At 36.4% G+C, this 12,158-nt stretch overlaps 2 protein-coding genes across 5 annotated transcripts; one reads left to right on the top strand and one right to left on the bottom strand.

Moving 5' to 3' along the window:
• Positions 1 to 447: 447 nt before the first annotated feature.
• Rbm7 (RNA binding motif protein 7) lies at positions 448 to 8,438 on the bottom strand. Of its 4 annotated transcripts, none has more exons than XM_048795723.1 (5): positions 8,264 to 8,438; positions 6,973 to 7,135; positions 6,059 to 6,146; positions 3,356 to 3,450; positions 448 to 1,960 (listed from the first exon to the last, which is right to left on the bottom strand). In XM_048795723.1, the coding sequence occupies exons 1-5, from the start codon at positions 8,357 to 8,359 to the stop codon at positions 1,866 to 1,868; spliced, it is 537 nt and encodes a 178-aa protein (XP_048651680.1). In that variant the 5' UTR covers positions 8,360 to 8,438; the 3' UTR covers positions 448 to 1,865. The 4 variants fall into 4 exon arrangements, with proteins under 4 accessions (XP_048651680.1, XP_015345341.1, XP_015345340.1 ...); XM_015489855.2 differs by having other exon boundaries at positions 3,360 to 3,450; positions 8,264 to 8,424; XM_015489854.2 differs by having other exon boundaries at positions 3,360 to 3,453; positions 8,264 to 8,421.
• Positions 8,439 to 8,514: 76 nt separating this feature from the next.
• On the top strand, positions 8,515 to 10,210 carry CUNH11orf71 (chromosome unknown C11orf71 homolog). The gene has a single exon (XM_015489857.2). The coding sequence runs from the start codon at positions 8,685 to 8,687 to the stop codon at positions 9,042 to 9,044; it is 360 nt and encodes a 119-aa protein (XP_015345343.1). The 5' UTR covers positions 8,515 to 8,684; the 3' UTR covers positions 9,045 to 10,210.
• The last annotated feature ends 1,948 nt before the right edge of the window (positions 10,211 to 12,158 follow it).

A 12,158-nucleotide genomic window follows, 5' to 3' on the forward strand; every position in this document is an offset into this window, starting at 1 on the left:
AAGATCTGAACCATAAAGTGCAGAAAAGCAGTACTATCATTATCTTCAAATCTACTGAATAAGTTTTCATATCGGCAAGACACCTGAAAATAACAGGCTCAATGGAAACAAATCCTACTATTAAACTGCTTAAGCCAACAAATACTTTCATCTTAATTCTGTGCCAAGTAGTCACACAGCTCCATTTACCTACGCACAGAACGGAACAGCCTAGAGACCAGGGAGAGTAACTAGTTTATTGTACTCCAAACTATACACCAAAAGTCACTGAAACCTAAATCTAAATTACCAACATCAGTATCTACAAGAAATAAACTTCAAGATGGTCTCAGTTAAAGACTGACCACCAACAACTAAACAATTATTGAATAAAAGTAGGTGCCTACTTACTAAATGTCTCTGAAGTTAGTGATGTCAAAAAAAGAAGAAAAAGACAAAAGACACCACTCCTTTTTGTTTTTAATATATTAAAAAGCAACATAGTACAAATGGTGTGGTATTAAAAAGGATTCAAATTTTTCAGGAACGAATTTTTATAAACATTTCTTCAATGAAAGGGAAACAGCATCTTGATACATAAAAGTTTGGTTAAACAATTTGATTTTAAAATTTTAAAACCAGAAAATGTTAACATTACATTCTCTTCCAATATTCAAACAAAAAAAGAGCGACCTGTACAATCTCCTTGATAATAAAATGTGTCTTTGTATTCACATCCTGGGAACATTGAAAATGTTAAAATTTCTAAAGTCTGAGTGACAGATGCAGCACTTAAAGGCTTCATGAATTTTTTCCCCAAAGACAATATTTTCAGTAAAACATTTTTCCATTTTATCTGACTATGCACTGATATTTTTTGTTCTTCCTGAAAAAGATTTATACTAGAATGTAATTTTTAATGTAAAAATATACATGTAAAGATATTTCATTTCCTGAGACCAGTCATACAACATGATTGAATGAACAAATTCTATAATTTTAGACTGAAATAATATGTGTACATTTATATGTTCAATTGGGGTAAAACTCAAAAAAGCATGTCATAGAATTTACACTTTTAAATTCTCTCAGTTATGCACTATGATTTATCCTCAAACTTAACCCAATAAGCGTTCTCAAATAAAATGTCAATAAAATGTATCACTGAAAAGAAAGTTTTTTTCTAACTTATTAACAAAATACAGATAGCCTTTGCAGACTATCAAGTTGGATGTTGTTATATACACCAAAATCTGATTCACTAACAAATTGCAATACAAAAGGACCACAGATAATTAAAATATTTGCTTTATAATACAACCACTCTATACAATTCACCCTTCCTAAACTACCTAAAATGAGTAGGAATTGTGGCATTTCTTTTGCATAAAACCCTTTCCTCTTCATAAAGCCCTGAGGTGAGAGGTTATTAATGTAATAAAATTGAAACCACAATTCTTCTCATTTCTGTATTAAACTGTAGCTCTAGGTTTTAAAAAACTTATAAAGAAATGTGGCAACTTGTAAAGCTGCTTCATAGTTTTTCAAAATATTTCCATACCAACTTAGTCAAACAGGCCTAAAATGATCCCATGAAACAATGTCCGTTTACTAACAGTTAGTGTCGAGAGGAGCGCCATTTTCCATCTCTACTGCTGTCTCTTCTGTTATCATACTCATGGCTCCAGCCATCATGATTCCTATCTTCATAGAAGAAATCATCTCTGTTTCCTCTGTAATGATGATCAGATCCATGATCGGTGTAACGCTGTTCGCGGCTATAATGTCTATCTGAAAGGTAGGGATGAGAATTCTGTCTGACTTTACGCTGTGATGATGATGTATCTTGGCGCCACTGGGAGCTTGAAGACTGATTGAAAGTATGATTATGTGACTGAACTGATGGTGAAAATCCTGACTGATCCACATGTGAAGACCCAAATTTCCCACCATATGACATCTGTCTCAAAACATTGTTCATCTGAAGAAAGAAGAAAAAGAAATGTTAACTGCAAATACTTCTAGATATCAAAGCTAATATATATTTGGTCACAGTTAACCAAAGTGACAATGAAAGAAAAGCAAAATCATTCTTGCCTACACAGAATCTGTATTAAACCTAACAATACAATAGCTTCAATCATCCCACTGTATACCTATAAGATACTTATAAATATTTCATCTTGCCTTCAAGAATACAACTTGGGAAGAGCACATATAAAATGACCATGTAAGTCACTGCGTAATGAACATATAAAGAACCGAGACCTCAGTATCATCAGGAAAGTCTTCATAAAAGTGGCGTATGATGTATTAAAAGAACAGATGGAGTAATTTAAGGAAAATGTTTCAAGGGGAAGGTATGGAAGGAAAGAAAATTGTAAAGATAATAGGGAAACACAGAATGGGTTCAAAGAACAAATAATTCTGGCTGAGACAGGTTACAGATCTTAGAAGCAATTAACAGTTCTAGAAGTTAAGGGCTAGAAGGGTTTATTGGAATAAGACAATGAATATGACTAGTGAATAAATTAAGAGAACACTAATGAGGGGAAAATGGAGGCATGGTAAATGACTAGGCCAATTAGTTTCCAAACTCTGCCTTTGGATACTTATTTTGCAGACCATTAAAATACAAAAACCTGTGGGAAAACAAAAAGAAAGAAATAAACTTAAGAACTATGGCAAATAAACAAGCAAAATGAAGGCCATGTTCAAATAAGTGGAAACAAAGATGAAACACTAAAGAACAGTCTTACTGTGATTTTATTATAAAAAAGACTACAATGTTCAAGGCTGGTCTAGAAGACTGAAGTATATTAAAATACTTGAGGAAGTTTATAAGAAGTCATTCGGGACACATAACAAGAGCTTCAGAGACTGACTCACCTATAGTTATATATACACAAAGACACAAACACACACTAATGATGGTTGAAAAGAAATACAAAAGAAAATGCAGGGGCTGGAGTTGTAGCTCAGTGGCAGAGCGCTTGCCTAGCATGTGTGAGGCACTGGGTTCAATACACAGGACCACATAAAAATAAATAAATAAAGGTATTGTGTTCATCTACAACTAAAAAATATATATTAAAAAAAAACTTAAAAAAGAAAATTCAGTTTTACTTCTACCTTCAGATTTCTAAATATGTGTGTCAGCCCAATGAAAACTAAAATGAAAAAAATCTATAAAGATCATGCTAGTCTAACAAAAATTTGAGGAAAAAGTTAATACTAAGAATTTCAAAAGATAATTTTGCCTAAAAGACCTAAGTAATGAAACCTCCAATAAAGTTAATTAAAAACAATTATCTGATATAATATGAATATTTAAAAGTTTTTTTTTTAAGGCAACTCAAAGTTGAAAAATATCAGCCTACCACTGCTTGTCTCTGATAATTTTCTGGAGAAGAAAATGATCTCTGTATTACTTGTGCCGATGCTGTCACGTTATCCACAGTCCTTTCATACCTGCTAAAAATAAGAAAACCAAACATATAACCATTCATTCAACAAATATTTACTCAACACCAATCATAAGCAAGACACAGTTCTCAAAGATGAAAATGAACAAAACAGACAAGATATGTGCACTCTTAGCGCTAAGAGAAGAACACAGACAGAAGGGTACTTTCACTCGATTATAAGTGATATAACATGATTAAAGACCCCGGGGATCGGAGGTGAGAAAGGAAGTTTTATTTTAGGTAAGTTGGTCAGGGACCACCTTTCCAAAAAGGACACATTTGAAGTGAGAACCAAATAACAAGATCACCTGGAGGGAAAACATTCCCACCTGAAGAAGGAATAGTGTGAGGAACCAAATTCATTTATAAAACAAGATTTTACTGGAACATAAGCATGTTCTTTTGTTTTTTGTCTTATCTGTGACTATCTTCATATTGCAATGGCAGAGACACAGACTATATGGCCTGTAAAGTCTAAAATATTAACTATCTGATCCTTCATAGAAAAAAAACTTGTCAATCTCTGAGCTAATGCAAAGGCCCATACTGAGAACTAAAATGGGAAAATCTGATTGATTACACAAAGGATAAGAGAAATAGAATAAAAAAGTGATTGAATGTAGACTTGTGGCTTAAAAAATTGGATAAACATTTACTGTGACATGAAAGATAAATAGCTTTTGGGTGGTAAGAAATTAAGAGTTCTATAACATACATAAGATTTTATATTATTTAAAAATACGTCTTTCTGGGGCTGGGATTGTGGCTCATCGGTAGATCGCTCGCCTAGCACAGGTGAGACCTGAGTTCGATTCTCAGCACCACATAAAAATAAGGCAAATTGTGTTGTGTCCACCTACGGAAAAAAAAAAAAAAATTCTCTCTCTCTAAAAAAAAAATTATTTGAAATCAAATAATCAATTTGGCAAATTATAAGACAAATCACTTGGTATCTTAAGTCACATTATTTATCAGTGTACTAGATATATATACTAGATGTATATCAGTACAATACACATTCTAGCCTTTAATGAAAACTATTTACTTATATGTTATTCTAAGAATTTCTAGAGGGGAAAAACATTTTTTTTCTTTCTCCACCTGGTAGATCTTTAAAGATACCATAAAAGTGGATGGAGATGCTTTGAATTCCAACTGAACTAGAAGTGTTTAAACACTATAAATTATTTAAGCTGCTAAGAAGGATTGAGACATTGCTATTTTTAAATGTGGTTCATTTACAATTCCACTATCTCTTCATAGCCATCCAATTCCTTCTAGCTCCTGCCACCACCTTAATCCAAAACACCAACTCTGCCTCAATGATCTGTTGCTACATTGCTATTTATAACAATACCCTGCTATGGAGAACTTCCTAAATGGTCTATTTTCACTCATGTCATTTCTAATCCATTCTCCCATTGTGACTAAACAACCCTGCAAACTTGCTCCTATCACTACCTATTTCAATGCCTTCCTACTGTTTTTATGATAAAATCCTCCAATCTTGATTACAGCCTATAAGACCTTCAGCCTCTAGCTAATTCACCAATATCACCTACTTTCCATTTTCATTATGATCTAAGTACACTGACTTCTTTCAGTTCCTCATCCATCTATAACATCTCTTGCTGTTAAAACTTTCTCAAAGTACTTTCTATTTCTTCACTAGAGAACTAATTAAAGTGATTAGTCACAAAAATATATATTTGTGTCTTCATCTTGACTTTTAAGCTCCATTTGACAATATGTCATAGTGGCAGGGCTCAATCATGCTGATTAGATTTGAATCCAGCACACCGATTAAGAGAAGTTCAAACCTGGCCAAGAAAACCTTTATTTCTCCCCCCCACACACATATAAGGCATGATAAAATAATCCCTACCTCATAAGACTATTGTGAGGAATACATGAGATCATATATATGCATGTTCTTAATGAAGAACAAGACACATAGCATGGTATTTGTTAAAATTTTCTTGAATGAAGCCCATTATGACTAAGTAACAGCTCTATGGAATAAAAAATTACCTGCATAAAATAGCACCCCCCCAAGCAAACAAAATAAATGTATTTAAGTAAATATGGTCCCTTTTCTAAACAACAGTAACTAGCAAGATTTCCTTAAAAAGGATAGGACCAGAGAAATGACTAGGTCAAAATTGTGTAATTGGACTCCAATTTTATGAATTCTTAGTTCAGTAGTCTGTTCATTTATCAATATGGGTAGAGGCAGACCTAGACTCCCAGTTCTCAGTTTCATATGCAGTCCACTAAATCAGTATTTTAAAACTATAACCAATAGTGGTCATAAAATTAATTTGAAAATTTAAAAGATGAAATAAAATGGAGTACAGAGTATGGCAAAAGTAAGGTAAGTAACATTTTGAGAAATTTTGTTTCAATTGTACACAAGTATGCGTGGGTATGGGTATGTCTTCATAAAACAATATGAATTTTTAAGATTATATATAATGTGTCTGCCTACAGTCCACTTAAAATTGGCAGATATAATGACAATAATCCAACATGGCAAGTAAAGAGGAGCACAACGAAGGAGTTATTCACTCATTACCTGAGAAATTACTTTAACAATAAATGAGAAATATTACCTCATAGGAGATGTAGAAGTAGGACTTGAATTTCCAACATGATGCTGGGAATATGACAAACTGACATCCTGTGAGGCATGACTACTTCCTAAAATGAAATAATTTGAAAAATTATAAGTAGTAGAAAACTTAAATGTGAAATTTTGTCTCCACCACAAACCACCCCAAAGATGTAAACACAGTTTAAAAAGAGAAAAATATCAATTGTAGACCGGTTTACAATTTCATCAGAATAAAAATTACAAATGTATGTTATCAGATAAGCAAAACATCGCATTCCAAACAAGGTACTATTTTATGTATAAATGTCCAGTCTGGGGCTGGGGTTGTGGCTCAGTGGTAGAGCGCTTGCCTCACATGTTGAGGCACTGGGTTCCATTCTCAGCACCATAAATAAATAAATAAATAAATGTCCATCAACAACTAGAAAAAAATTGTTTAAAAATTCTAAAAAACCCCATCAATATCCAATCTGGCCATAATATTTCTAAACCTCCCTCCACCCCTGCCCCAAATTTAACACATAGGGAAGTTCCATCCACACAAGATCAAGATCAAAATTGGAAAATGTAAATTTCAAAGCAGCCAGGATCAGGAGATAATCCTTGCTTCACATAAGAGAATGGGTCCAAACCCAAACTCTAATAATAAACCTTATATGTTCTTTTCCCTAATCCAAATGGAATTTTAAACTCATTTTAAAATTTTGACTTTCAAAATCCATGTGCTAATGTTACCCATTGTCAAGGAAAAGTATTCTACTCATAAAGCTTACAAAAGCATTTTCACCCAGAACAGAGGTTCTTTAAATTTTAATACACTTTAAAATACACACACACACACACACACACACACACACACACAGCAGCAGCAGCAAACAACCCTTCTTCCCCTAACATCATCGAACAGTTTACCTGATCTAAATTGAATTTTGATGGGCCTTCCAAAAAGTTTGATTCCATTAAGAAGATTCATAGCATAAGGAACAGATACTTCATGTTTGAAATTCACAAATGCAAACTGCTTTGGTTTACCATCCTTATCTTTTGGAATTTTCACCTTTATTACTGGCCCAGCCTATAAACAAAAAGTGTTTAGAATTTTAAAAGGCACTTCAGGAAAATATTCAAATTTTACAAATAAAAAGAGATTATGAAGTTTAAAAACAACTGAAATGTAATCAGGAACCTTAAGAAAAGGGATACATATGGATTTCCATTTTGGTTTGGAGTAAAAATTCTACTCAACTGAAAATTAGATTCACTTATTTGGAGAAGGGGAGTCCACAAGGACTCACTTTAGTTTTAAGGATGCCAACAAAGAAACACAATCACTAATTTTACATTTCAAAGCACTGTGGATGACTTTAACAAAGTGCCCATCAGTTATCATTTTTCCCCTTCATGAAAACAAGCAAGAACAAGAGAAAGTTATTTTCTCAAATCAAAAATTCACTTTGTATCCATTTATCAAACATTACCAGTTACTGGGTGATAGGACTGAGAAATCTAACAGGATACTTAGAATTTTTCGCACATTGTAACACAGAAGCACTACAATGGTGCTTTTCTAGGGGTTTTGTTTTTGTACCGGGGATTAGATCAGGGCGATTAACCACTGAGCCACATTCCAGCCCTTTTTATTGAGATAGGGCCTCGCTCAATTGCTGAGGCTGGCCTCAACCTTGGTATGCTCCTGCCTCAGCCTCCCTAGTCAATGGGATTGCTAGCGCGCGCCATCAATGCCCGGCTTCTACGGAGATTTTGTGGGCTTTTAAAATGTTTTAATAATCTTGCAATTTACAAGCAACTTAAGTATAAACAGACACTGACACAGAAACTGAAATCTAACGTCCGAGGTAGGCGAACCAAACAGAAACCACCTTAAAGGGAAGGAAAGAGGTAAAAGGGAAAGTCACATTCAACGAAGACACGTTCAGTCCCTTAGGTCCCGTAACTCCTTACCACGTAATGGGTGCCTGCAGATTCCTCCACTACCTGTCGTAGCCCCTCTGGCTTCAACTACTTATGGTTCTTCCAATAGAGAGCCACCCTCACTTCCCGACGACGCCCTCGACTCGCATACAGCCCACCTGGGTGCCCTGACTGACGGCCGAGCTCGCGCGAGGAAAGTGGGGTTTCCGTTGGGCCAGGCTCTAGGCGAGCCAGAAAACCAAAGTCAAGGGGGCTGACCCCAGCCGCTCACCTGGTGGAAAAGCTCGAAAAGTAGTTCCTCTGTCACTTTAGTTTCAAGGTTGCCGACAAAGAGAGTACGGTCCGCCTCCGCTGCCGCCGCCCCCATCTCAACGACGCCCCCTCCCCACCCAGGCCGAAGGGTCGGGTCCGACGCACCCACTGCGCACTCTCGGAAACCTTACGTCCTTGCGTCATGACGTAAACGTCCTTCACGTTAGCTCGCGACCGGCGTCGGCTTGCGCGGCGGGTGACTGCGCATGCTCGAGAGGAGAGGCCTCCTTAAATCGGCTGCTCTGGGCGTTGCGTCGTTGATTATGGCTTCCGGGAAAGTTAGAGTCCTCGTCCGAGAGGGGCCGGACTGATCTGCGGCTCTGCGAAAGGACTACCTTGACCGACCCACGTACCGTAAACACTGCAGGCAGTGTTTGAAAATGGCCCGGAACTATGTGTCCCTGGCCGCCGGCGATCAAGGGAACAGGGTGGCTTACTCCTCGTCCCACAGCGATCTCAGCGCGTTGGCGATGTTCTCTGGAGACTGTTCCCTCGCTGCCAGGGCTGGAGCGATTCGCCCTGCACCTCGCCAGACAGCTCGACCTAGCATTCGGACCCAGAGCCGTCGAATACCTCGCTGCGGCCTGAGCCCGACCCGCCTTACAAAGGGGAGGGAACCGGAGACCCGCAGCCGAAGCCGCCAAGCCAGATTCTCACCTTACCCAGTCCCTGGGGTCAAACTCGATCTCCGAAGAAGTGTGCTGCAACAGCGTCTGGCATTTGGAAATGTTACAGCTTGAACTTCAGTTTAAAAGCAAATGCCTCCCCTCAATTAGCTTGCAAACAAGTCCTCTTTTAAAATCCTTTCTTGGTGTAACAGCATTTTTATTTTTAGAGAGACGCGCTTTTGTTTAATAGAAAATTGCGTATGTAGGGGTTTTGTTAATGTTACCACACGTTTTACTATGGTTAACTTAGGAAGAAGACAGAAAGGATTTTCTTCTTTGGTAATTACAAACCCGAGCAACAATCATTCACTTTTTGTTTACACAATTCGTGTTTGGGATCAGAATTCTCTGATTTCCACGACCTTACCCAGCTAGTTCCCCTACTTTGAGAATAGAATTCGAGCCTCCTTAACTGGCATATTCCCAGACTCTTTAACTTGTGTTGGTGAAAAATAATCGTTTTTATTAGACTGGCTTATCCTTTCATCTCTTCCCCAGCACTTAACATCTTCAATATTCTCTTTCTTGTTGTTGCTGTTGTTTGTTTTTGGTATCAGGATTGAATCTAGCGGGGGCTTAACCACCTAGCCACATCTCTTGCCCTTTTTATATTTTATTTTGAGACCCAGACCCTGACCCTAACCCTAAATTGCTGAGACGGGCACCTATCCTGCCTCAGTTTACTGGGCCGCTGGGATTATAGGCGCGCAACTCTGCATACTGAAAGACAAAATACAACACCTAAACCTTCAGTGTTACTAAGGTGATTTGCATTTCCTTTGCCAAAGACTCCAAATTAATTTTCCTATTTTTCATTTTGTTTGCTTTCAATCCAAACTCCTTAATCTGAATCTGCTGTTGCAAAACAGACTGCTGGAACATCAGTCCTACGGATTCCTCTCATTTGTTATCTATTCATATTTCTTTGAAATTTCTTACCTTTACTCCTTCAAGCATACAAAAATATTTGGGAATCTTCTCTGTGATAAACACTGTGGATGAGCTTTATGCAATCCTGACATTTGGATCAAGGGGTACATTCTTAATGGAGAGGCTAATAAATCAACGCGTAATCATTACATTGGACTGTTCATTAGGTTCACTAATAAAAATAAGTATTGGTTGCAATGGCTTCCCATGCTATTGCACTATTCTTGGTCTGGCTGATTGTTCCTTTGCTGATATCTTGTTCTCATAACCATGTATTCCCCAAGGTTTAAAGAATGTTATTGGGAGAATGTGTGTTAGTTGTTATTTGGATTTTATATTTTGTTCTGTTTTGGTACTGAGGGTTGAACCTATGAGAGCTTTACCACTGAGCTATATCCCCAGCCCTTTTTATTTTTTATTTTGAGATGGTGTTGCTAAATTGCTGAGGCTGGCTTTGAGCTTGCCATCCTCCCGAGTCACTTGAATTACAGGTGTTCACCACCATACCTGGTGAGAAAGTGAGTTTTTAAATGCCATTTTTAATGCAATTAAAATTTTTTCTCAGTATATTCTTGTTTGTGTAGACTTCCTTCAAATAATTATGTTCAAATGAAATTGTCACACTACACAGTAATTTGTTAGAATTGCATCTTAAGATATAACTGGAGAACTTCCATAAGAATAATTAATATAATTAATAAAGGGAGAAATCTAGAAACCAGGTCATAGGAAGGGTGATTGACTACCTTTTGTTGAGTGTAACATGCAAGGCAATATGCCAGGAGCTATTAGTCTTTTTTTTTTTTTTTTTTTTTTTTAAGATTTTGAGGATTTACTCTGTGCTTAACTACTGTCTGCATTAGGCACTTAGAATCAAGAAGTGAACAAGATAGATAAAGTCTCTGCTGTTATGTATGTTATTTGATTCGTGGGGCAACCTATGAAAAGGATATTATACTTGTAATTTTTGTTGCTGAGAGACAGCCCAAAAGAAATGAAGTGAATTTTTCTGAGATCATATAGCTAGTAAATGATAGTCTTTCAGCATTCAACTAAAATTCCTTATCTGAAAAATGCAAGGAAATAATCCAAATGACCATTTTCTCAGTTTTTCCAAAGATAACATATAGCACTATTCCAAATAATCTAAAAAGAACTTACTTTACAGCGCATAGTGGTTGCCTTAGGCTGAGCATTATGAAAGTTACAGTTGAGAGAAGAATCCCAATTATGTACTATATGCTGGGGAAGAATAATAAAGTTGCAAGTAAGGAGGACTTTCCTAAAACTTAGAATGTCTAATAATGGAAAATACCATCTCAAAAGGTAAGAAATTAACTGCCAGAAAGTTCAAATGGAGGCTAAATCTTGTCAGGATTTTATCAAAGCTTTCCTCATAGTGAAAACCAGGACTAGGTGACTTCTTTGGTCCCCATTTAATCTATAATTTTATACTTTTAAAAAACTGTTAAAATTGGAAATGGGGAACTGAGATATAAGAGAGGGCTGGAGATATGGCTCAGTTGGTAGAGATATAAGAGAAAAATTATATATGATACATAAATTGGTTCTGTCAGCAAATCATGACACTTGAGAGTGAGACAGAGTGCTATTAATTAGAGGCAACAGGTAGATCAGTTGGCTCATATAATCATCGCCTAGGACATCATTTGGCATTAAATTGTCTTTGGAATATATTCCTTAAATCAAAGAAGAGGCTAATGCTTGTAAATAAAAGAACAAAATCTGGCTTAAGAGTACCCCAAAGAGCACAAGAGCAGAGGGGGACCAACAGGGAGTGACTTCATTTCTGTTTGTTCTGGCTTGTGGTCATCAGCAATAGGGCTTTGGCTGAGGAAATGTGGATGTGCCAGAAAAGGATAAAACGATGTGGTTTGTTGTATTTTGTTTACTTGGCAAGAGGAGAACCTTGTTCACATAAATGCTCCATTATTTTAAGTCTGAATCAATGGCTGTCTAAATTCTTGTTCTTAACATCTGTAGTAGCATCCAAGTTGCAGTATGTTCTTCTAGTCTCAAAGGCTTTATTGTGGAAGCAGGAACCACTATAAGCCTCTTTCAGTGAAATTGCCCAAAGCAAAAACAAAGTTTTATAAGAGCAGACCATATTAAAAAATATATCCACATATTAGTGAACAAAATGAATTTTCATTTAATATCAGTGATATATGTTATGACATATTGTCATTCTAAAATAAATGAATTAAAAAGCCATTGTAACTGCCTGTTTTGTTG

This window comes from Marmota marmota, unplaced genomic scaffold (assembly GCF_001458135.2).
Source record: "Marmota marmota marmota unplaced genomic scaffold, marMar, whole genome shotgun sequence".
NCBI lineage: Eukaryota > Metazoa > Chordata > Mammalia > Rodentia > Sciuridae > Marmota > Marmota marmota.

What these genes read in the sequence shown, in the direction of transcription:
- Rbm7 (XM_015489854.2), bottom strand. Translation starts at nt 8,359, where the DNA reads ATGGGGGCGGCGGCAGCGGAGGCGGACCGTACTCTCTTTGTCGGCAAC. An exon ending in TTTTCGAGCTTTTCCACCAG is followed by an intron (nt 7,136 to 8,263) that starts GTGAGCGGCTGG and finishes TTTTGTTTATAG; the next exon opens with GCTGGGCCAGTAATAAAGGT. An exon ending in ACTTCTACATCTCCTATGAG is followed by an intron (nt 3,454 to 6,058) that starts GTAATATTTCTC and finishes TCTTATTTTTAG; the next exon opens with CAGGTATGAAAGGACTGTGG.
- CUNH11orf71 (XM_015489857.2), top strand. Translation starts at nt 8,685, where the DNA reads ATGGCCCGGAACTATGTGTCCCTGGCCGCCGGCGATCAAGGGAACAGG.